This window comes from Lissotriton helveticus, chromosome 4_1, assembly GCF_964261635.1.
Source record: "Lissotriton helveticus chromosome 4_1, aLisHel1.1, whole genome shotgun sequence".
Taxonomy (NCBI): domain Eukaryota; kingdom Metazoa; phylum Chordata; class Amphibia; order Caudata; family Salamandridae; genus Lissotriton; species Lissotriton helveticus.
The window spans coordinates 167,704,738-167,730,468 of NC_136063.1; the positions used below are offsets into that span (position 1 = coordinate 167,704,738).

Consider the following 25,731-nt stretch of genomic DNA (forward strand, 5'->3'; position numbering starts at 1 on the left):
CCGAGGCAAGGATTTTATAGTCTTTATTTAACAGGACCAGTGGACGGTAAGAGCCCAGGAGGTCAGGGTTCCTGCCCGGCTTCAAAAGAGAAACCAGAGTTGTCTCATTTTGTGTGTGGGTGAGCGCTGAATATTCCAACGCTGCCGCATATACTCGCAACAGCTCTGGCACCAGTACATCTGAGTATGCCTTGTAAAATTCAGCCGGTAGTCCATCCGGACCCGGCGTCTTGCCATTCGATAGAGAGTAGATACTATCCCGTATTTCCTCCGGCAACAGAGGAGCACCTACGTCTCTCTGCTGACAATCCGTAAGCTGCGGCAATGTTAGTGTGGACAGTAAATTCTGTATGTCTTTATCTGTAGCTATCAAGCAAGATCTGTATATTGTGGAGTAGTGTTTCTCAAAAGCGTGGTGTATAATCTGTTTGGGTGTGCACCATGTCTCCTTGTGTATTTTGTATCGCTGTCAAAGGTGCAATAGCCATGCCTTGTCGTATAAGCCACGACAGCAACCTACCGGGTTTGTCTCCCATAAGATGGGTGCGCGCTGAATGTGCTGCATAATTTAAATTACGGAAACAGTCAAGAAATCTAAAATGGTCTTCTCTAAGATGTTCCAAAGGCCCAGTGTTACCTTCCAGCGACTCTCCTTCCCTTCGAAACAAGTCAGTTTCGAAGCATGTGAGGTCGGCTTACAACTGTCGCCGCATGCCTGCTTGTGCAGCAAGGCAGTCTCCCCTGATCACAACTTTGAATGCGTCCCACTCCACCAGAGGCATCGTGGCCGTGCCAGCATTCTCCTCATAATACCGGGGGATATTGGCCCCCAGTAGGTCCCGGAAGGGCGCATCCAGTAAAAGGTCTGGTTGCAGCCGCCAGGTCGGGATTGGCAGACGGGGGCACTCCCATGACACCTCCAAAACATGCGGGTTGTGGTCAGAATGCATCCGGCCTAAATAGCAAACTGCCGATATATGGGGGAGCAGCTCATCCGAGAGCATATAACGTTCTAGCCGCACGTGCAGGTCATGGGCTCCTGAATAATAAGAATATACCCTATCTTGGGGATGACGGTGCCTCCAGGCATCCTTCAAATGCCATTGTGTAGGCCAATTAGTCAATACCTTTATAGCATGATGTGTGCTTGTACCCGGAAGGGGCGGGAAGGATCAGTCTAGTGACACGTCAAGGACGCTGTTATAGTCGCCCCCTAGAAGCATGGGGATGTCATGCCATGGCGCAAGAATGTGTGATACCTTGACGAGGAATGCAGCCTGTTCTGTATTAGGAGCGTATAGCGATGCAAGCACTATTTGTCAGCCATCCAGTGCGCCCCTATCTATTACATACCTCCCCTCTGCGTCCACCTGCGGCTGTGTGATTGTGAGTGGAACACCCACGCTCACCCATATTAGCAAACCTCGCGCAAAAGCCGAATACTCTGCGGCAAACAGCTGGCCGCCAGCGATGGTGTAAGCGTTGTATCTCTAATTTAGCCATGTGAGTCTCTTCCAGCAAGACAATTTGTATATGGTGTCACTTGAGGTACAAATAAATCTGATACCTACGCATCGGCAAATGCATGCCCCTCACATTTCATGTACCTATCTTAAACGAAGACATAGTCCCTACAACGCATCAAGTGAACGTGTGTCTGTAGCAGCCCAACAGACATGTACATTATATACAACTTAGCATTATACATCCTGCTTAGCATGTTGACTTGCAGCACATGACCTTGCATAAATCCACTCGTCAACAGAAGTTGTCTCATTATAGAATCTCAATAAAAACATATGCATGCGTAATACCAAAAGGGCGAAAATGCAACCAGCGAACGTCCAAACCTCCAATTGGAGATAACAGTCAAAACAATCTGGGGAGGTGCACTGCAAACTACTCTACGTTAGTATACAATCTACGCGTCTAGAGTCCCAGGGGCTACTCACAGGCAAAATACAATATAGTTAGGAGAAGCTGCATATGTTGACTCTGGAGCACTCATCAGGTGGGTCACGTGCCTAGATGTCCACAAAATAGCGACAATATATACATTTGAATCCCACCACCTCCCTCCTGAAGCACAACGGCAATTCCAGCAGTGAGTAAATAGTGTAGGGTCATAACGACTTGTATCCCAAAAGTCTATCTGTCCAACAACAGCCTGTGCCCACTCGTATACCCCAATACCTCGATTTGTAGTCCATACAAATACAGGCGCTTGCAGTGTTATCAAGTCCGCCGTCTGCAGGGTGACACCTGGTTGTTCGCTCGAATCCTGTGAGTTCTGCAGGCCATATATCTGTTCGTCGTCACTAGACAAGTCTCGTTGACTGGAGTTAGATGCCTCCTTGGTCCTCAGTGATCCACTGATTTCTGCTACCGCTTGCCTGTAAGGCGTCTCGCTGCCCACCCAGGATCAGTTCCAAGTGTGGGTCCATTGGTGGCGAGGGTGGTGTCTCCACTCTCATAGATCTCCGCTCTCTCCGCCAGCGGCGAAAATGGCCTTTCAGCTTAGGCAGTGTTGTGGTTGCAGTTTTGTCTTGAGGCCCTGCATTGTTGAAGGTATCTAACCAGTCTTCCGCCTCCTCCGATGTGTTAAAGAAGTGCGTTTTATCGCTGGCAACAACACGCAGTAGTGCAGGGAATAGCAGAGAATATTTCAGGTAGTTTTGCCACAGACGCTTCTTCACTGCCACGAACGAAAATCTCTGGCGCTGTACCTGGATGATGTAGTCTGTTAAGAACATTACTTTGTGGTTGTCTATGTGGATATCCTGAAGCTTTCTGGTCTCCTGTAAAATGGTATCTTGATCCTGGTAGTTAAGAATCCGAAGAAGCAGGGGCCGTGGATTCGATCCCGTAGGGGGGGCCTCGCCGGGACCCTGTGGGCGAGCTCTATGTGAGTGTGAGGAGAGAGACCCCTCCGGCAGTAGATTTCTAAGCCAGGTCTCCATATGCAGGACAGGCTCTTTTCCTTCCCATTTTTCCAGTACACCCTCTATGCGGCATTGTTGCGTCGTGCCCTCCCCTCGGCATCCTCAGCTCTACACGGTTCAGCAAGTCTTGTACATGTTTATCCGTCTGTGTCACCTGCGGTCAGGAAGCGTAGATTCCAAAGCAGTGGTACAGTCTACTAGTTTCCGGTGATCTGCGTATAGATGAGTAAGGTCGATAGCCACCATGTCTATTTTGGATTTCAGGGAGGTGCGGGTTTGATTGATGGTTTCCTCCAGGCGCTCCATTGCAGCTTCGCCATTTTGTCTGATTTGGGCTTGGACGGCGTCGGTATGGCCTGCGCTCCGCCCGTTCTGGTCCGTGCTCGCCCGACATCGGGTGCAGAGCAGCCATTTCCGCTCTCGCGCCCAGGGAGAACCTAGCACACCGTCGCCAGGATTCGAGCGCCACTATAGTCCCACTTCAGCACCAACAGGCCGCAACCAGCAAGTGAGGTCTCGCATACCACTCTCCTGAATCCTTCCCGCAGCTCAGTCGGCAACCGCTGCACTCAGCCAAAGGTGCAGCAACGCACTTTGTAGTCGAAAAACAAGCTACGCTAGTGTCGGTGGCACATGCAGCAGGTAGCAACAATGAACTCACTCATCGGGGGACCGCTCAGGTAGAGCGTGCGAGGTGTGTCAGGTGTGGCTTGGCTGTACAGCAACGTATCTACTCCAGCCACGTGGCGGCCGCTAGGGGGATGGCAGGAAACTCGCTGTTGCTCCAGGTGATGATAGTACGGGCCCCCAGATTGCGTCCAGTTCCCGCACAACGTCCCCGGAGGGGCATCAGCCTCGTGGTGTTCCTGCAGCCGCTGCTTCAGTACTCTCCCGACCACCAGGGTACTAGCGTGCGCCTCCATGCCTGTGCAAGTTTCTGTGTGCAGTAGAACAAGGGTACATCCATGCATCCAGATAGCAATACCCCAGCAGGCTCATGCGGTGAAGAGGTCTCAGATAGTGTTCAGTATGCTGTCACACTTGCCAGCTTCCCCTGCCTCATCAACATATTGACACCTGCGAAGTTAATTTATGACCAATGGGGTGTAACAGGCGATCTCCCAGGGGCAGGGCCCTCGCCCCAGGTTCACTCCACGTGGACAATTACAACTGCGGCGGCTCAAGCAGTGCAGCCATACATAGTAACTCGCTATCTTCCCTGTAGCGAGTATCAGGGGGGGCAATGGATTCCTCCATCACCGGCAGTGCAGCAGGGGCTCCAGCTCCACCTAGCCTCTCACTGGTGAGTGTATTCAGGGGCAGCAGGAGGGCAAATGGCCACCGTGTCCAGCTCACCGGTGGGGGGCCCGCACGCCGCAACCAACCCTCAGGTAGGAGTGATCGGGTGGCTCAGCAGGGGCCTTAGTGGGATCTCACCATAAATCTGCAGGGATACATTGAGGTGGAGACAGGATGCGTAGCCAATGTTCATGACTGTGTTCTCACCGGGTCTACGCCATTTTTTGCGGCCTAGTGGTTGGAGCCAGACCACGGGCTCGCGTAGCTGGGGCTGACCCAGTCGGGATCGTATAGCAGTCAGTCTCCCCAGTCGAGCTCCACACAGCAGGTCTCGGACGTGTCAGGATTCACCTTGCTGCTCCAGAATAGTATCCTGCATATTTTCTGCTTAATTACAGCCCCCATAAGCGGCTACACCTGGAGATAGCAGCCCGTTTAGGGGAGCCTCCGGCAGTGCTCTACCCAAACACATCTGCCTCCATGGCAGCGGTAGCCACGCCCTTGACTTTATGATGCCATACCCAATGATAAAGCTTATGCAAGACACTTTAGTAATTCTTTCTGATACCTTTGCCTCTCGTATTGAAGTAAATTTGAGGAGTCTATGAATTTTGTTGATTCTTTCTAATAATGAGTCCAGACTTGTTCTGAATACCAAAAATGTAATAATCAGGGTTAAATCCACCATGGCAGTATATATGGACACATATTGTGAATCAAGAAACTTTTCAGGGGTTAAATTTGAAAATCAGTGCAAAGCAAACATGCAAAAAGTGGTTCAGTGAGGTTAAAAGTGGCATTCTGCAGTCACGTGGTACCTCACATATACAAACATGCCAGTTACCTATGTTCCCAAGTGGCACCCAAAGACAGTTGTCTACATTTATCATGGCAGCCATACCCTGCTGACGGTGAACTCACATAGCTTCACAGTGACCGATCAATCGTTATTAGCCAATCGTATCTGGAGGATACCTTGTATTACCATCACTGCCTTCTACCTGATGCTTCGGGCATCAAAAGGTTCTAACAACGTCTGCCTAAAATGAGTGCAAGAGAAACATTATTCGTTTAAAGTAAATGAAGAGAAGGAGGTGAGAGGATGTGGTCTAATGGCTAGGGCGGTCAACCTCGGAGCTGGGGAACCGGGTCGAGTCTTGGCAGGGACACTCAACATTCTGTGATTCTGGGCAAATCACTTAATCTCCCCATGCCTAAAATTAATGTGTCTGTCTGTGATGTAACTGGTGCTCATGTACAGCGCTCGGATAACTTCGGGTCTAGTTCGCGCTATATAAAACTCCACAAAAAAAAGAAAGAAAGTGGGTATGCCTTGATTCCCCAACGGCCAATACACATATCTGTCACTGCCTTCCCTTATTTAGCAATGGTGCCAAACACCTGGTGTAAAAGGCATCCTGCTGCTATAGAAGAAAAAAAGAAAATGCAAGTCCATCCCTCTCCTGGGAGAGACCAAGTAAGAAAACAAGTTACTTACCTGTAACTTTAGTTCTCCAGTATTGGAAGCTTTCATAGATTCACATGCCTGAATCATTCCCCGTCGTCGAGACGGGAGTCTCCGGTATATAAAAAAGCAGTGCTTAGTAGTAAAGCAAACTGAAAAGAGGCCTAGGCCCATTTCCCTTTTGCAACCCATAGCCTTTGTTATGTACAAAAGGCCCAAACTTTTCCCTGAACCAATGAGAGCTCCTCACCCTCTAGAACCCTCCTGAGAGAACATTCTGCCCCTCAGATTTTTCGCGCACTTGTGCATATAACACACTCCTTGTGCTAAATCCGAGGTGAGCCTCTCAGGGGAGGAGGGTGGGTGCATGTGAATCTATGAAAGCTTCCAATACTGGAGAACTAAAGTTACAGGTAAGTACCTTGTTTTCTTACTCCAGTATTGGAACTTTCATAGATTCACATGCCTGAATCAGAATAGCGAGCAGTGAAAAAACAAAGCACATTTTCCTGATACATCACATAATCATGCAATACCATTAGAAAATGAAGCATAATCTCATATACATATATCCATACTTATATAAAATGTGACTTTGTGACCAAGAGAAATTATGGATGGAGGGATGCAAGAAAGGCTCACGTTACTGGATGATATTCCGCAGTACCGCCTCTCCCACCGCCGCATCCGATTCTGCGGCTGCCTCCAAGCAGTAGTGCCTGGTGAAGGTGTGCGTAGATGCCCAGGTTGCAGCTCTGCAGATATCCTGGATTGGCACTCCTCCAAACAGTGCAGTGGATGTGGCCACCGCCCTCGTGGAATGGGCACGGACTCGTGCATTCAAAGGCTTTCCAGCAGCTTGATGACAGTAGACAATTGCACTGGAAATCCATCAGGCAATTCCCATCTTTGACAGTGGGAAACCTTTCCTGGGTGCGCTGAAGGCGACGAATAACTGAGAAGACTTGCGAAACGCCTTAGTTTCTTTCAAGTAAAATTTCATACATCTCTGAATGTCCAGCGAGTGCAATACTCGTTCTGCCGCTGTTGAAGGATGAGGAAAGAAACATTTCAACACCAATGGTTCGTTCAAATGAAAATCAGTTGGCACCTTCAGAATGAACTTCGGGTTTGTCCTGAGAATCATTCTATCCTCCTGAAACTGTAAGAAAGGCTCCTGAATCGTGAGCGCTTGTAGTTCACCTACTCTTCTCTCAGAAGTCAATGCAATGAGAAGAGCCACTTTCCAGGACAAGAACTTCAGGTCTGCCCTGTGTATCGGTTCAAACGGTGGTTTCATTAATTGAGAGAGTACAACATTCAGATTCCATAATGATGGTGGAGGCTTTACTGGAGGAAAGACCCTGAATATCCCCTTCATAAATTGTTTGATAATCCTTGACCATAAAGATGGGCCTGACGATGACCTCCTGTAGCGGGATAACGCAGCCAAATGCACCTTGATGGAGGCGTGTGCTAATCCTGACTTTGCTAACAGCAGAATGTAAGGTATAATTTGATGAGGTGCAGCAGTAAGAGGGTGAACATCATGTCTCTTACACCATAGACAAAACCTCTTCCATTTCATCCTGTAGGTTTTGTTGGTACTCTCCGCTCTGGCCTTGGATAGGATGTCCCTACATTGGTGTGAGATGTTCAGATGGCTAAGGAGAAAGGCTGCTAATCGCAAGGATTTCGGGTCTGGATGGAGCACCTGCCCCTTGGACATTGTCAGAAGCGATGGAAATAGGCGCAACCGAATTGGACGGTCCTCCGACAGCAGCAGCATTTCCGTGAACCAGTGTTGTCTGGGCCACCACGGGCTACTAGGATCAGCCTGCACGGCTCTTTCTTGATCTTCACCAGTACGCGGGGGAGAAGAGGAATTGGAGGAAAACCGTAGGCAAAGATGCCGGACCATGCCATGGAAAACGCATTCCCCCAAGATCCCTTCTGGGGAAGCCAGCTTGCGAAGTACTGGCATTTTCTGTTTTCCCTTGTAGCGAAGAGGTCCACTATCGGTGTTCCCCATCTTCGAAAGACGCTGTCCAGGATCCCCTGGTCTAGCTCCCATTCGTGGCAGGACGATTATAGCCTGCTGAGAGTATCCGCCTTGACGTTTTGATCCCCCGGGAGGTGTTCTGCTGCCAATGATATTCCTTACCGAAGAGCCCATTCCCATATCTCCTGGGCTTCCTGAGACAGGGAGAGAGATCTTGTTCCCCCTTGCTTGTTCACATAATGCATCGCCATAGTGTTGTCTGTTCTTACCAACACCGGCGAACCTCTTATCCTTGACAGAAAAGCCAGTAATGCCAAGCGGACCGCTCTGATCTCTAGCAGATTTATGTGTAATTGCTGCTCCTGTGCCTTCCAACGACCACTGACTTGAAGGTCCTGAAGGAAAGCTCCCCATCCTTCTAACGACGCATCCGTCGTTACCACTAGCGGAGCCGCTCTTGCCAGAAACATCAGTCCTAGAGACACATTTGCTTTTTGTGTCCACCACTTTGCTGCCTGTACCATCACTGGTGTCACCCATATTGTATCTTCAAAGGATCCCTCCGCTTGACGCCATTGGAGATCGATCTGCTCTTGCCATGGTCTCATCCTTAGCCTGCAGCAAGGTACCAGGGGAATACAAGATGACATCGTGCCCAGCAAGGATTTGTACCTGCGGACTGAGAGATACTTTCTTTTTACCAAGTCTTGGAAGAGGGACACAATCCTAAGTTGTCTGTCCTCGGAGGGAAACGCTTTGTTGCAGTCCGTGTCCAATATTGCCCCCAGAAACGTGATTACTTTTTCTGGGTGGAGGTTTGACTTTCCCTCGCGGAGAGTCAATCCTAGATTGGCGAACAAGTCTATGCAGGCCTGTGTTGACGCTCTGGCCTGTACCCTTGATGGTGCTTTGACTAACCAGTCGTCGAGGTAAGGAAATATTTGATGTTTTTGCTTCCTCAACACAGCCGCCACTGGAGCCAGGCATTTCGTGAAAACTCTCAAGCCGAATGGCAGTACCCTGAATTGGTAATGTCTTCCAGCTACTAAGAACCGAAGGTACTGTCTGTGTGCAGGATGGATCGGGACGTGGAAATACGCGTCTTGTAGGTCCAATGTGGTCATATGATCTCCTGGATTTAATAACGGAAGGATGTCTTGCAGCGCCACCATCCTGAAAGATTGTTTCTTGAGATAGGTGTTTAAGGATCTGAGATCCAGAATGGGGCGCCACTGGAGCTTGTTTTTCTTGACAAGAAAAAACCGGGAGTAAAACCCCTTGTTTTCCTGGGCTTTCAGTACCGGTTCTATTGCTCCCTTTCGGAGCATTGTCCGAATCTCCCAAGGCATCTGAGATAGATGTTTTTAGTCTCTTGACTTGTCTGCAGTGTTGGAAGGAGGGAATTGAAGAAAACTCAAGAGTGCCCATCTGTCTGTTATTTTCTGTCAATAATGTAGATGGGAAGCAACTCTCCCACCCATGGAACTCGTGGAGAGGAAAAGCAACATGCAGCCAGATCCCGGAGGTTGTCATTGTCTTTTACCATTGTTTTTCCCTTGACGACCTCCTCGTCCTCTAGGAGCAGACTTTGTATAGTTCCTTGTTTGTTGTATACCCTATTGCTGACAATATGGCTGTGATGATGAGGAATAAAAGGGGTTATCTTCCCTTGTTGATAACTCCCTTTGTAGGAAGACTGGCCTCTTTCCCAGGCGCCTCGGAAAGGAACCTAACGGTATCATAGTGTACCCAGGGTATTTGTAGTATCCTCCTTTGATACCTTGAAATGCCCCATCCACTTATTTCCTAATAAATCTTCTCCATCGAAGGGGAGATTCAGGATCCTAATTTTGGACTTCTGGTCTTAAGGCAGCGACCTTAACCACCCCATACTCGTTAGCACCGTCGCTCGCCTCATATCTAATGTCCTCTGGGAAGAGGTCCATGTTAGGCGCCATATCGCACCACATATGCCTGTATTAACTGCCCAGAATAGCAAGGGCATTATCTGCTTTGACTAAGAGAACAGACATGGATGAGAATCTCTGTCTTGCGTTGTCCAAGCATCTCCCCTCCCTGTTAGGAGGAGTTGATATAGGCGCAGAGGGATTTTTAGATTCCTGCTGCGCCGCTTGCTAAAACACGGAATGAGATTTTGGATGGCTACATGAAATCGTATAAGAAGTATTCCGTTTGTATTGTCGACATAGGAAGCTAGAATCTCTCGCCGCTGTTTCCATTATATTATGGAATCTGCAGAGAATCCACCAGTCCTGGTGAGGGAGATGCCGGAGATGGATTCAAGTAATCATCCCATTTTTTGTTGGGATCTGTTATTTCTCCCTCTTCCTGGTCATCATCGTCCGTGGTGACCGGATTCTGGTGGTGTATTATTTGAGGAGTTGCCAGTCTAACTTCTTGTTGTGGCTCCCTATTTCTAACTGGAGTAGTAGGGATGGGATTTCCTGAGAAGCTGGTGCCGGCGGAAACCTCTATCCATAGTCTGCCAGCATAAACTGCAGATCTATCATCATGAAGCATGGCATTCCAACCATTCCTTCCTGGTACTCATGGTGATAGTGCTGTTGGTGAGGATATTGGTACTCCCCATATCTCTCCTCATAGTCCTTCTCCTCATACTTCACATGTAATTGTGAGGGATTACTAGCGTATCCAAAGAGTCCTTTTCCTATGAATCCTGCTCTTGAAGCCGGTGCTGATTGATTTCTAATTTTGGAATTTTCCTCAACGAGCCCGTTGAGGAGATCGCCGTAGACACCACTGTTGTCAATGCCATCGTCGACACCAGGTATAGAGAGCCATCCGTCATCGACGACATAGTCACCGTTGATGGTGACCTCGTCATCGTCGCTGTTGTTGTCACCGTCGACGACCACCGTCGTCGACCGACCATCGTAGACGACCATCGTCGTCATCGACCACCGTCGTCATCGACCACCGTCGTCGTCGACCACCATCGTCGACAACCATCGTAGACGACCGTCGTCGACGACCACCGTCGTAGACGACCACTGTCGTAGACGACCACTGTCGTAGACGACCACCGTCGTAGACGATGCCGTCGTAGACGATGCTGTCGAAGACGATGCCGCCGTCGACGGAGAGGCTGCCTTAGTCTTTACCTCAGAGGTATAAAAGACTGCTTCCTGATGGGTTCTTTGACCAGAGGAAGTGATTTTGATGGTTCAGAAGTCGTCTTTTTAACATGATCTTTCTCCAAAAGCATGTCCTTTACTCTCCTTTTCCACAGAGTGAGGAGAAGTTGAAGGACTGCGCCCAGAAGGCCCATGAGTGGTCTTTTTGAGGGCCTTCTCAGGACGTTTCCCTGAGGAATGAGTTTGAGGAGATTTTTATCTCTTTCGAGATCGCCTAGATGTTGAGGACGCCGCCTCATCACTGTCACTGGGGAAAACCTCCTTTCTGGCCTTAGCGTTTGACACCCTATTAAAAGGCGCCCTCCACGACCTCTCAGAACTTACTTGAGAAAATGCGACATACCTTGCGGTCTGTGGCCTGCGGGTATAGACAGTAAATGTAGTCAATGTGAGGATCATCAGTGTAGTGCAACCTCTTGGAACAAGTTGTACCGGCTCTAAATGATCCTTTCTTCTCCTTTCCAGACATTCTTTAAAGAGTGTATTTGAAGATAATCCATAGTAGAACAGAATCCAGAAGAATTCCTAAGAACAAAGTTCTTTAATGAAGTTAAAAACACAGAGTTTGAGCAGAGCTCAAAGGAGACTCCCTAGCACAACGTGCGGTAGAAAAATCTGAGGGGCAAAAGGTTCTCTCAGGAGGGTTCTAGAGGGTGAGGAGCTCTGATTGGTTCAGGGAAAAGTTTGGGCCTTTTGTACATAACAAAGGCTATGGGTTGCAAAAGGGAAATGGGCCTAGGCCTCTTTTCAGTTTGCTTTACTACTAAGCACTGCTTTTTTTATATTCCGGAGACTCCCGTCTCGACGACGGGGAATGATTCAGGCATGTGAATCTATTAAAGTTCCAATACTGGAGTAAACCACAATGCCTCATGTTGTAACTAAATCTTACAGCTATTCAAACGCCAAGAAGTCCATTGAGAGGGAAATTGTGGCATAAGGACTGCAAAGAGGATGAGTAAGTACGAGTAATGGAGATTACCAGCAAGTAATTACGTTATTACCTTCGTATTCTCACCAAAACATTCAGTCAGAGACTTTATAAGATTAGGTGGGCTTCGAACAGTGAAGAGAACAATAAAATAATCAAGTACAACAAACATGCTGTGGCAATTCTTCAAAAGGTACAAAATGTTGCCACAACAGTTGAAAGCCAGTGGTCTTCGCTGAAACGTTGCACTGTGTACAGTCTTGTACTCATAGCTAAGAAGGAGAAGGATGTAACCACTTTAATTGCATATCAGAATTGCCTCCAGCATTGTGCCAATCAGGAAGCCTGAAGAACCGGTAACAGCCATAGAGGGAAGAGTAAGTTTCATGAGAGTATATCCAGAGAAGAGGACTTTCGACTCCAATACACCCTGAAGGAATGCTCAAGGAGGTCACAGTTCCACATACACTGCATTCGTCAACCTTCCATAATCTATGGAACATCATACAACTATGTATATATTTATGTATGTATGTGGTATTTCTATAGGACAAACCTTGCCAAAAGGCAGCAGCACACTGAACATGGCCAAAGTCAAGCTTAAAGTTGTCGGTTGATACAAGAGAATGTAGGAGCAGCGTTGAGGTAGTACTGATGGAGACCGAGAATTTATTCTAAACCCTGGGTGCACAGATGGAAAAGGCTTGTCGTCCGGTTTCAATTTTTTACACCTCTACGTCTATAGTCTAATTGTGTCCTCGCTGTGGTGTGCCAAGAACCACCAGAGATGGTTGCTTGGCTGCATGAGTAGTGGGGAAGCTGGGTGTGATTGCTTTGTAAATGATGCAGATACAGTTGAAGATGCTGCTGGGTGGCGGGGGCGATGGGGGGGATTGAGGGAGTAACTTATTCCCATCAGGGTGGGGACGATGTGATCATATTTCTTCAGGCCCTAGATGAGATCACCTGTGGTATCACAGGTATCATACTGCAAGACGCTGAGCAGGCAAGCAAAGCCAGACCACAATGAAAAATGGTAAAAAATACCCACTGCGCCTTTATCGGGTCAGTCTATCAATTCATTGTCAACTAAAGAAGCTAAATGATTACAGGAGTGACTATTTCAGGATATTGCTCATGGGTCATATTGCATCCAGTAAATTCAAACAAAAGCATGTTGGAAGATAGCCTATATGACTTCGCCATCAATGCATCAGCAAACAGGTTATCACTGAAACATGTTAAACAATAAGTTAATATCATCCTACACAAAGGCACAAAACGGGGTAAAAAAGAAAGCAGGCTACCAAACCCATTTAATATGCCTTTTTTGTGGCTGATACAACTTGCTCATGTTCTCCAAATATGACCCTTGAATACTCACAAATACTAGTTATTTATGTTTGCCTAGTAATGTTTATTAAACTCATATCATTTTAATCTCCAAGACAACTGTAAGGATAGTCAATGCTTTTTCTACTCTTTGTAAATAAAAAATGTAACCATAGCCCTGTCCTTTGCCTCACTATTCTCATATTGCAACTCCATTTTAGTAATAAAAGCTTGCCTCATGTAAAGTAAATTTACCCCATCCTACATCTTTCTCTATAGATGATTAGTTATGAAGCAGATAGGATTTTAAACGCCTGCATACCACTCACCTCTGGAGTATACATTTCTAAACATAGGGCTGCTCCTCATAGGCATTTTGATGTAAGGCAAGCTGCATTTAAAAAGGTTCAGTTCTATTATATGTGTACTATTTTATGAAGGATCGCCATGATTTCTAAAGTGATCCAGCATTTCATCCCAGTTCTTACATTTCAATAGATAAAGAAAGATAATGTTAGCACTAGTTGCATAATGTAAAATTCCCAGACAGATTCCAACCCATGCCTCTATTCAATAAGCCAAGTCATTTTCAAGTTCAGGTACGAAGAAAGTTACTTGTCTGTAATATTAGGTTTGCAACTTGAAGCTAATCTACGCACAGCGGATGTGCATTATTGTGTCAGGCTCAGAATAGCCTCATATTTACAACAAAAAGCTTTGTTTGCGTAGCAAACGTAAGTGCGGTTTGACCTGTGCAATGGGTGTGTAAAAGGACTCCCATGTGTCCTGGTCCCTGTGGAGAACCATATCCCCAATGTTGTAACACTGGGGGCAATCTCGAATGAAAGGTTTGACTCTTGGAAATTGTTACTGGATGCAAAGATACACCACCAGGGCTTCCCTTTTCTACATGAAAAGATGGAAACATTTATGGCTATAATAAGTACAACTTGCCATTGAATTTGAAGCTACTAAATGCATCCTGTATGTTGGTGAGATCTGTATGGTTATACCTCTAGTTAATATTTAAGATTATGTTATCTTTCCTTCTGCTGCTCTAAATCCTCTTCAGCTATGGCCTACCGTAACATTATATAAAGTTGTGAACTTTGATGGTTTGTGATTCTCGCCATATCACAGAGGTGTTGGGAGGGTTAGGGAGTGGAGGGTAGAATATTTTACATCTTTAGTTCCATTTTTTTATTCTACAATTTTCGCTTAATGTTTAAAGTTATGTGCAAAGCTGATGGTGTATCTTCATTTCATGGTTACAAGTGATAAATAAAATCTGAAAAAAGGCGAAGGAACTGTGTAAAGAAACAGATAACTTACCCTTGCTGCTTCTTGTGCAATATGCAGCTCGGTCAGGAAATCCCTATGGCCCTCCACTAGGGTGATCTTTTCAAATACGCACTCCTGGACCTGGGCAATCATGAGCTGGACCAACATGTTCAAGGATGCAGAGCTCATATCCAAGCTGGGGGCATTGGAGAAATTTTCCTTCAAGTAATTGAAGGCACCTGAAAGAATAAATGTCCAAAGATCCTATCAGTGTACTCATTCAGGATTCCAGGACACAACCTAAGATGTAACTGCAGGAAAACAGGAACTTCCAGCAAACACTCATTAACAAACGAGCGCAATCCCACCATCCTTAACAATAAGCAGTTTTTATCCTTTATCCCGCTACGCTTATTCCTTTGTGCTCCACTTACTGCTTTTCTCTATCTTTGTTTGGAACCCCATCTTACTTTTAACTGAAACAAATTGTGTTCTCTTTCCCTGATAACTCACAATAAAATCAGATAAAAAGTGTGCACCTTGTTTTATGAATATTTTACAAATGTCCCACAAACGTATCTTATGTGCTATTAATTGTGTGCAAAATCTCAGCAGTTACAAAGTCCTAATTACCATGTCTTCATGGTTGGCATCCATTCTAAACAGAACATTAGTGTCAGAGAAAAGGTAGTAACTGCAAGTAAAGAATCTTATCCCTCTTTTCACTCATCTCTCAGATATACTCAGTGTACTGACTGGCAATATTTCTTAATTGTGGTTCTAATAATGTTAAGGGGTCACTATGTCCCAGTAAAATGTGCCATTGTTAAATTCGGACTGGACACTGTGTGAAGCAGGTGCAATAGGATTCTCCTGCAAAAATCAACCAGCATTCCATTAGTGCCGTGTTCAAGCTGCTTTCTTAAACCTTGATAGAAGTTATTTCCATAATATGGTTTTAAACACTGGACAGCGTCCACATCATAGACATTTAGCGATATCTGCAGAGAGCACCATGTCGCATTTGCATACCCTCCTGTCCCCTGTGGACTGCTGAAGGGTTGTCATATTCTACTGGTGAGCCTGTGTGTATATAAGACCATATCTTTGTCGGTCTGCCTGTGCGTATCCTTCTAACTGGCGCTGGCTGTCGTTCTCAGCAGTGTCCTGAATCTGTGTTCCACTGTCTGTAACTGTCACAGTGTCTGTGCCTCTGTCTTGGTATCTGCTTATCTGGGTTTATATATCAATGTCTCCTTTCTATATGCTGTGCCCCATAGACTCTGTTGCATGGTCAGCAATCTTTGATCTAGCAGTGCCCGAGTACCAGTGCCTCAGCACTTCGGTGAGGAAACTGCATGCAGTTAGATGGAGTCATTACCAGAAAAGACGCTATAGAAGCTAAGTAAAGAACAAGTTACTTTACTTCGGTAACACCTTATCTGGTAGAGACTATCTTGCTTTAGATTTTTTTTTACCTTCAAATTAACCCCAAGTGTCAGACTGGACTCAGACACTTTTCGTGAGCAGTACCCCTGCAGCACTCCAGTCGGGGGAGTCCTTGATGTCGTCCAGACGAAAAATGACATTCGCGATGCCTATATAGGTGCTACCCAAGCGAACAGGCATCAGTTCGTTTTCACGACTTTCCACACCAAAAGTGCAGAGCCATGGAGTAAACTGACCTCTGGTGTAGAAAACTAAGGCCCTGAAAGAGGAAAGCCCTACCGCTAGAAATCCATTTGCAGAGCTGGAAGGAAGGGTGGGTGGGTGGGTCTGTAAGGAATCTGCGGCCAGGATCTCTACTAGATAAGGCCTTACCGAAGGAAAGTAACTTGTTCACCTGATAGACACTTCTAGCCGCAAATTCCTTACCTTAGATTAGATACCAAGGCAATACCTTGCGGGAGGTCGGTCTGTGGACTAATTTCACATGAGGAAGTCCTGCAGGACCAACAAACAAAATGCCTATCCCTACAAACCTAACTGTACAGGCAGTAGTGTTTGGATAACATGTGCAATGAAGCCCAAGTTAGTGACAGGCAGATGTCCGGGAAGGAACTTCACATGTTAACACACTGGTGGCAGCTTTTGCTCTGGTGGAATGAGCATGTAAATCTTCTGGGCATTGCCTCTTATCCAATGCGTAGCAGCTCTTTATACAGAGCATGATCCATTGGGAGATGGTCCGCTTCTGCAGGTCCCGTCATTTCTTCCCTCCGACATACCCCACAAAGAGTTGGTCGTCCACCCGGAACTCTAGTGTGCGGTCAAGGTAGAACGACAAAGCTCTTTTTGGATCCAGATGGTGAAGTCGCTCCTCTTCCTTGGAGGGATGAGGCGGAGCATAAAAAGTAGGCCTAGTGATGGTTGGCTTACGTAAAATGGAGTGACCACTTTCGGAAGCAAGAAAGCCCTTGCACGAAGTACAAGCTTGTCTGGGTAGATGTTCAGGTAAGGAGGATTGGATGACAAGGCCTGAAGCTCACTGAAACTCTGGCTAGACATTATATCCACCAAGAAGGAAGTCTTGATAGTAAGGAGCCTGAAAGACCAGTTGTTAAGGGCTCAAACGGAGCATAAATCAGGAATGACTGGATCAGATTAAGGTCCCACTGAGGCTTAACAAAGAGAGGAGGAAACATGTTGCAAACCCTTCGTAAACCTATGTACAATAGGGCATTGGAAAAGGGACCGTTGGTTAGGCAACCGCAGAAAGGCAGATATCGCAGAAAGGTATCTCTTAATGCCCAGAGCAGAGCCCTGCTGGGCAAGGGAAAGAACAAACAGAAGAACCTGAGATGGGCAGTATAAAGAGGGTCCACTTGTATTTCTGCACACCATGCCACAAATTTGCCCCTGTAATCGGAGTACACTCTTTTGGTTGAGGAACGCCTGGGTGCCAAAATAACACTGCAGACTTCTGGCAAAAGGTCGAAAGATGGCAAGTGTGCCTGTTCAATTTCCACACAAGAAGGCGGAGTGCTCACTGGTTGGGGTGGAGAACCCTCCCTTGCTGCAGCAACAGAAGATCTTCCCGAACGGGCAGCCTGATCAGAGGACCGATGGTCATGCTCAACAGCTCGGGATACCAGACTATGTGCCCAATCCGGGGTCTCAAGAATGACTTGGGCCCGGTCATTCTGACCTTCTTGAGAACTCTAAGCAGGAGTGGTATGGGCGGAAAGGCGTACATGAGGCTTGAGTTCCACTCGAGGCAAAATGCGTTTCCGAGCGAGAGCTGACTTGAAAATACCAGTACGTAGAACTGCTGATACCGCACTTTCTCATCAGTAGCAAACCGATCTAACCAGGGCTCTCCCCACTGCTAAAAGAGACCTTCCACTACCTCCGGATTGAGATGTCATTCGTGATCCGCGAGGCATCATCGGCCGAATTCATCTCCTCTGGCATTCATATAACCTGCCAGATGTTGAGCAACCAGGGATATGACCTGCTGTTCCAGCCATGTCCATAGATGCAGGGTCTCTGGATAAAGAGGTCACGACCCCACACCGCCCTGCTGGTCTGAGTACCACATGGCGGTGGTGTTGTTCATGAACACCTGAACTAGCCTTCCGTGTATGGAGGTTAGAACAGCTTTTAATGCCAAACAGATCGCTTGAAGCTTCACCAGGTTGATTTGAAGTCTGGATGCCGCAGGAGACCAGAGTCCTCTGATCTCCAATTCTCCAAGATTGCTAACCCATTCCAGGAGTGACGCATACATCACTACTGTCAGATCTGGTTGCGGAAAGGAGAGGGGTCTGCAGATGACCCAATCGCGGTTTGTTAACCACCACTGCAGATTTTTCTCAGTTCTCTCTGAGATCTGGATCATGTCGGAGAGATTCCTCTGGTGCTGCGCCCACTGGAACTTCAGATCCCACTGCAGAGCACGCATGTGCCAATGGGCAAGTGTCACCAGCAGGATGCAGGAGGCCATGAGACCCAGCAGTCTCAGAGTCAGTCTCACCAATTCCAGGATAGAGGCTGAAGGATTGGTATCATAGCCTGAATATCCTGTACTTGCCATTCAGGAGGACAGGCCTGAAACTGCACAGAACTGTCCAGAACAGCTCCGATGAAAGGGAGCATCTGAGAAGGAGTCAGACTTCAGCACATTAATAGTGAACTCCAGCGAATGCAGAAAGTCCACCGTAGTCTGGAGGTGGGACACGACAGCCTTAGGGTGAGCCCACCTTCAACAGCCAGTCGCCGAGATAGGGGAAGACTGGCATCCCTGATCCCCAGATGTGCTGCAACCACTGTCATCACATTGATGAACAACCGACGGCGATGGTGAGGCCAAAAGGGAGCACAGCAAACTGAAAGTGCTTGTGGCCCGCAGTGAACCATAGGTAACTCTTGTGGGCTGGCATGACAGGAATGTGGAAATAAGTGTACTGTAAGTCCAATGCTACCATCCAGTCTCCAGGGTTCAGGGCAGAAAGGACCGCAGCTAGAGTAAGCATTTATTACTTCTCCTTGAGAAAGTAGTTGAGAGAGAGCGCAGATCTAAGATAGGACAAAGGCCTCAGTCCTTCTTGAGCACCAGAAAGTAGTTGGAATGACAACCGCAACCCACTTCTGGCCTGGTCACCCGCTCTATGTCTCCTTTGGTCAAAAGAGCTGTCATTTCTTGGCGGAGAAGAGACAGGTGGTCCTCCGTCCGAATGTCATATGTAGGCGGCATGGAGAAAGGGGTTGTCTCAAAGGGGAGGAAGCTGCCTCATCAAACAATCTGCTAACCCCCTGTCCGATGTTATGGACTGGCAGCAGTGGAGGTAATGGCGAATCCTGACGCCCACTGGGTGCCCATGATGATAAACGGGCAGACTAAGAAGGCTTGAAGGCTGCAGCTGATGAGGGGGTTGGTGCACTGACCCGACTGCTGTCTACCTGACCCATGGGGCCAATGAGAGTTGTGCTCGATGCCACGGAGAGGCTGAAAAGCTTGCTCACCCTGGTGAGTGGACGTGTAAGGACACAGCTGTACACCCCTTCTGTGGCCACAAAAAGAGAAAAAGGCTGACTGAGGGTGACGAGGGGGCATGGAAATGCCCAAAGCCCTGGCTGTAGCCCTGATGTCCCTAAAATGCGCCACCACCGAATCCGCCTGGTCTTCGAAGAGACAAGAGCCATTAAAAGGTGTGACTGGACATCCCCAGAAAAAACACCAGTCATCAACCAGGCGTGGCTTCTCAGAGCCACTGTTGACAAAATCGCTCTGCTTAGTGAGTCGGTGGTGTCTAGCGCACAGCAAATAGTGAACGTAGCTGCAGCTCTCCCATCACTAACAGCCTGGGTGAGAACGGCCCAGGTCTCCTTCAGAACCGCTGGCAGCACCTGCGCAACTGTGTCCCACAGAGCGTGGGAGTAGCGGCCCAAAAGACATGCAGTGTTCACAGACCACTAAGCCAAGCTAGCGTAAGAAAACATTTTTTGGGGATTCCTGGTCCGGCGGGGCCCTATGGAATGCGCCAGGGTTTACCTGTGAGGTGGTGGCTTGGACCACCAAGATTTCTGGGTTGTGGTGCTGGATGAGAAAGTGTGGGACCTCTGGAGCGGGGTGGTGGTGGCGGGCAATAGTTCTGTTCACATGAGTCCCTGTGCTGGGCTTGGACGAGGTCCCAAGCAGGGCTTGGACCAGTTCCCAAGCAAGGCATCAGTAAGTGCCTCATTGAAAGAGAGGAGCAGTTCTGATTGAGAGACTTGTGGCTGAAGCACTTCTGTCAAGACATTAGTCTTGATTGCCACCAAGGGCAAAAGAAGGTCCATCACCTCAGCATTCCTCCGCAACACCATTGCAATGAAGCTCCCTGCTGCATAGCCACGGTATGGGGAGAAAGCATAACAGCATTTGGAGATGTGCCCAGTCCACCAGCTTCACTAGGATCCTCTCACCAGTCCAGAGGGTCTTAATGAGTCTGGATTTCCTCAGGGTCCAGTGACCCCTCCCTCCCATTCATCCCAGAGTCCCAGCCCACAAGAATAGAGCTCAGGTATAGCGCCAGAGTCTGACAATGCCCCTCCAACTCAGTGTCGGAATCAAGGATGGGGATGGCACCGCAAGAGAGTGTTGGTGCCGCCAGGGGCGTCATCCTCGGGACCGGCGCTTGGAAAGGTCAGGATGGTACAACTGGAGAAGGTCTGGATCCATCTGTGGATTTCTGGGTCCGACTGGCACCAGAGCCGACAGCATGGTTTCAGAAGGGGCTCCTTCAGAACTAGCAGAACCTGAAGGCCTGCTGGCGGGAACGGGCCACCCAAACAGTAGGGGGGGAATCCTTTTTGAAAATTGGGTTACTGTGTTGTAGAGCTTACAGTTAGCCTCCATTTCAACTTTCCTATTTAACTTACCATTTTTTCGAATGGTGGTTTGCACATGTTTTCCCCTAATACGTGGAAGTGCCATGCATGCATTTATTTCATGCACAATTAGTTCCAGGATTGCACAATTAGAAAGCAATGCTCTTGCTATATTGTTTTTTCCTATATCTTTTTCATGAGCAGTTGCTTTATGTACATCAAGCATAACTGGTTCATCACTTGCATGATAGGCATCATAGAAAAACAAGTTACAGTACATTCAAGTAAGACCATTAGGATTCATTGAGAAGTTACCTGCAGAGACAGTAGTAATCAGTACATTAGCGCAAAATCCCATCAGTAACCCAGGTCTAACTTGCATTGTGTCATTCATCCTTTTTTAGGTTTCGCCTGGCGTAGCCTCTCTCTTCCATTGGCTAGCTCCATAAATGGAGGCTAGCCATTGGAAGAGAGATCTGTCAGTCATTGCCCGAGCAGCTTCTTGGGCGTTCCGGCGATTTTTACTCATCCCGCCCCTTTTAGAACGTCATACGGCGGTGGGCGGTTGTTTATTTTTTTTTCTTCAAGGTTTTTTTTTAGGTAATTCCTCCGAAGATGGTGCCGGGGCCCGTCGACTTCTCGCATCTCTTCCTGACCTCCTCTTCAAGGCCGCCAAGAAGCTGCTGAGGAAAAGGTGTGCGGCTGCAGCGCTGGCAGAGGAGCCCACGGAGGAGGCGGCGGCAACTTCCCGGGACCCCCAGGAGGCGAGCGAGCAGGATTTTCAGCCATCCGTGCAGAAAATAAACCCTTTTTAGCCGAACAAACCAGCTGTCTCTGTAAGTACATAGGCCAGGAGCCCACCGCAGGGTTTGGAGGGCAGTCGTGGCACATTGCCGAGTTTCCCACACAGAATAATTGGGAACAGACTTTAAAATTTCACTCGCCGTTTCCGCGAAAGCTTGCAGTTCCAGACGACGGGTCCTGGATGCCTCTGGCCGCCGCCTTCTCGCTCGTATCGGCAGTCGGTTGCCAGCGCTCCCTCCCTTCTCTTCAGCGAGTTCAGATGAGGAATGCACGCTTTTATTTGGCGTTTCTCTGTCACTGCACATCTTTTTGATAAAGTTACTCGTCCTTTCACTGCTGAATCACGTACAGCCTTGACCAATCATTGGACTGCCTGTTAGGATATGCAGTATGCACCACGGTAGCGCATTTTTACGTAAATGTAACTTTTTAAAGATTTGCGGTTTGCTCGCCGAATTGCACGACATGGGCATAATAACAGATTATGGTACCCCGTAGGCGTTTTTTTCTGGGTGAATAATCAGAAATAATTGGGGGAAACACAAGTCAGTCTGACCCTGTGCCTCATGGGAACAGTCCAGCCCGAACTGCCAAGCCATGCCTTCCCTGGACCGGAAACAAGCTTCCGAGGACCGGTTTATGGCATTTCAGTCGTCTTCAGCCCGGCTTGCTTGAATCCAGTGGCAAAGTGAGCACGGGACTCACGTCTGAGCATGGCTTGGCAGTTCGGGCTGGACTGTTCCCATGAGGCACAGGGTCAGACTGATTTGCATATGGCCATGTCTGAACTGGGGTGGCAGAGTGGGCTAAAGAACGTTGATGGATTATACCCAGATCTGTTGACTGGGTGGGAGTATTTGATTGGTTCAGATGCTCCGTCCATCACCACCCCCTTTTGTACCACTTTGGCCGCCATACGTGTGGCAGGGTATGCTCAGATGTGAGTCCCTTTCTCACTTTGCCACTGGATTCAAGCAAGCCTGTCTGAAGACGGCTGAAATGCCAGAAACCGGTCCTAGGTAGCTTGTTTGCGGTCCAGGGAAGGCATGGCTTGGCAGTTCGGGCTGGACTGTTCCCATGAGGCACAGGCTCAGACTGATTTGCATATGGCCATGTCTGAACTGGGGTGGCAGAGTGGGCTAAAGAACGGTGATGGATTATACCCAGATCTGTTGACTGGGTGTGAGTATTTGATTGGTTCAGATGCTCCGTCCATCACCACCCCCTTTTGTACCGCTTTGTTCCCCATAAGTTGGCAGGGTATTCTCAGTCGTGAGTCCCTTGCTCACTTTGCCACTGGATTCAAGCAAGCCTAGCTGAAGACGGCTGAAATGCCAGAAACCGGTCCTAGGAAGCTTGTTTCCGGTCCAGGGAAGGCATGGCATGGCAGTTCGGGCTGGACTGTTCCCATGAGGCGCAGGGTCAGACTGATTTGCATATGGCCATGTCTGAACTGGGGTGGCAGAGTGGGCTAAAGAACGGTGATGGATTATACCCAGATCTGTTGACTGGGTGTGAGTATTTGATTGGTTCAGATGCTCCGTCCATCACCACCCCCTTTTGTACCGCCTAGCACATAAGGCGTTATTGCACCTCCCAATGCAGTGTAGGAGTGTTCTAGAGTTGCATGATACAAATTAAATGGAAGCGGGCACATATAGCCATCTCTCTGGGGCTCTGTGTTGCCTCAACCCAGTCTTTCCCCTCTAGAAGACCAATCTCTCTATCCCATGCTTCCCGCAGCTTCTGCAGAAGGTCAGAGGAGTTATTCATTAATTTCTTGTAGGTCAACAAGACGGCCTTGTAAGTCATGGGGTCCATGAGGAGCTGAGCATCCAAACACGATGATTCTGGCAATTGTTCACCCTCTAGTATGTGGCACTGCAGAGCATGTCCCAATTGCAAATATTTAAAGAGCTCTGACTCAGTCATCTTGTATTCCTGCTGTAGCACCTTGTACGCTACTAAGGCTTGTCCTCTCTGTACATCCCGTAAGTGTTCAATGCCTATCAGATTTTCAAACTGCCCCCGTCCCACAGGAGTTGTCTTAAGTCAACTTTCTTAAAGACTTCAGGTGGTATTTTATATGGAGCGTTCTGAAGAACACATAGCAGACGCGGGAGGATCATCGTTTTAAAGAGAATAGCCCTGCCCATCAGGGAGACCAGAAGAGTTCCCCAATGGGCGACGCCACCCCAGAGGTGATCCAGTTGTGCAAATAAGTTTCTCTTGAGGAATTCTTCAGCATTTCACGTAATGTAAATGCCCAAATAATTGCCTGACACCACCTGTGGCTGGTTCTAACACAATTCAAGAAGTCCTCTTAATTTTTGGGTCCTTTCCCTATAGATCCTGTTTCATAGTATTATAAGCTTACACCTTCCCCAGCAAAGAAAAATATGCTCATACAAATGAAACAGGTTTATTCTGATTTGTTCACTTCACAACTAGCCCTAAAGGGTTACGAGTACTAGAAGGATAAGGTTGACCTTGAATCTGTTTGGGGTACACAACACTGGCAGGTACTGTTGCTTTATATAGGGCTTGTCTGAACCCTCATTTATTTCAAACAAAACTGTACAACAGACTACATGTCTTGACTTGGCCAATGCTAAAAATTTGAATATACTTCGCATTTCCTTTCATGCACGGTTTGATAACTGGCAACTATTTGTTAATCTAACAGAAAAACATCTTCATGAAATGGTGCAGAATGGCACTTACAATTCTTTCTGGTTCAGATGGGCGGTTATTATGGGCAGCAGATATAAATGGGTGCAATGCTAGTTTTTTTTTTTACATTTCCCAACAGGGCTTAAGGCAAGCAAGCCTAACCCCCATTATATTCAGTCGCAACACTCAGGAGTAGTTACAACATATATAGCGTTTGGAAATTATGCCAGCAACAGTTTGAAAACTCCACAATATCAGCAGGTAAAGACCATTCATCTCTCCTTTCAGATAACATGGATTTGCCAGACTTATTTTACAGGGTCCTAGTTCTCCTCGTTCTAAACGTTTTGTGTATGCCACTTAGAATGAGATTTGGAAAATGTCTCAATAAGAAGCTCCTGAATGGTTAAGACAAATTTATAAGGAAAACTTGGAAAAGGCTTTGGCTGTTGTCAATAATGGCATGACTACACTGTCAACTCGCATTTATTTGTTGAATGTTAATTGATCTGCCTTTGCTATCATACAAAATGACATGTCTATACTTCAACGTGAACAGAGTCAGTTAAGAACGATTTTGCAATTCAGTTTGGAGTTGCAGTTTTTAAAATCAAATAGAGTGCCATGGAATTATTTGAATGCTACTGAATTGTTTTTGTCTTATAATTTGACACATATGCAAAAAAATAATGGCTAGAAAAAAAACCGACCTACACTATGCTTAATATTGAATGCATAGAACATCTGCCTTTTGCTGAAGATGAAACCCTATCTGCAGCCTGGCTTATCCACAGTTTCATTTCTCTTCACATTTCAACATTTCATTCCACATCATGTCTTAGACATAGGAAGATATGAAGACACAGTTGCACATTTTTCACACGCGACTTGGTTTCTTTCTTTTCAGTACAGATGCATGAACAAGAGGTTTCTGTTGGTCTATATAAGTGTGGAAATTCTTTGGGTCACTACGTCTGTAAATAGATAAGACTTCATGGCGTTTGTAATGCGATCATGGCTAACCTTGCATGTTATTTGAAAGGTGTTCCTTACCATTCATAAAGTCTTTCGTTTTGTTGCTTTCTAATGGAAGCTACTTAATTTTAAATGATCAGAGTTGTTGTGGGATGAACCCAGGCGTCCCATATATAGTCAGTTTCCAAGGTTGTGACTTGTTGCATAAATATCTTATGTCCTCCTTCACATTCTATCGGGGAGGTTACTATGTGGTAGAAGGTCACTACTGTTCAAATTAACTTTGACCGATTAAGCAGACTGAAAGCCTTTGTATCAAAAACGTGGTTCTAACATCTGCCTGAGAACGTTTTGATCTCCAAGCAGCACGTTTCTCGTCTGAGGTGCGATGACTGTTGCACACTTAATTGCTACAGCATTTTGGTAAGCGTGTACACTGTATTTCCAATGCTTTCAACACCATGGGAGTGGCACACTTTTTTAAAGTGACTGAGTTTCACACTACTTGGAGTTATTGTCTTTTTTACATTTGTTTTATT

At 47.1% G+C, this 25,731-nt stretch overlaps 1 protein-coding gene across 4 annotated transcripts in view; it reads right to left on the reverse strand.

Moving 5' to 3' along the window:
- RHPN1 (rhophilin Rho GTPase binding protein 1) overlaps nucleotides 1-25,731 on the reverse strand; it is a 615,089-nt gene that overhangs the window by 126,565 nt on the left and 462,793 nt on the right. For all 4 annotated transcript variants that reach the window (XM_078686651.1, XM_078686652.1, XM_078686653.1 and 1 more), the window contains one exon: nucleotides 14,480-14,667. In XM_078686651.1, coding sequence (XP_078542777.1) covers nucleotides 14,480-14,667 — 188 coding nt within the window. The remainder of the gene's footprint in view (nucleotides 1-14,479; nucleotides 14,668-25,731) is intronic.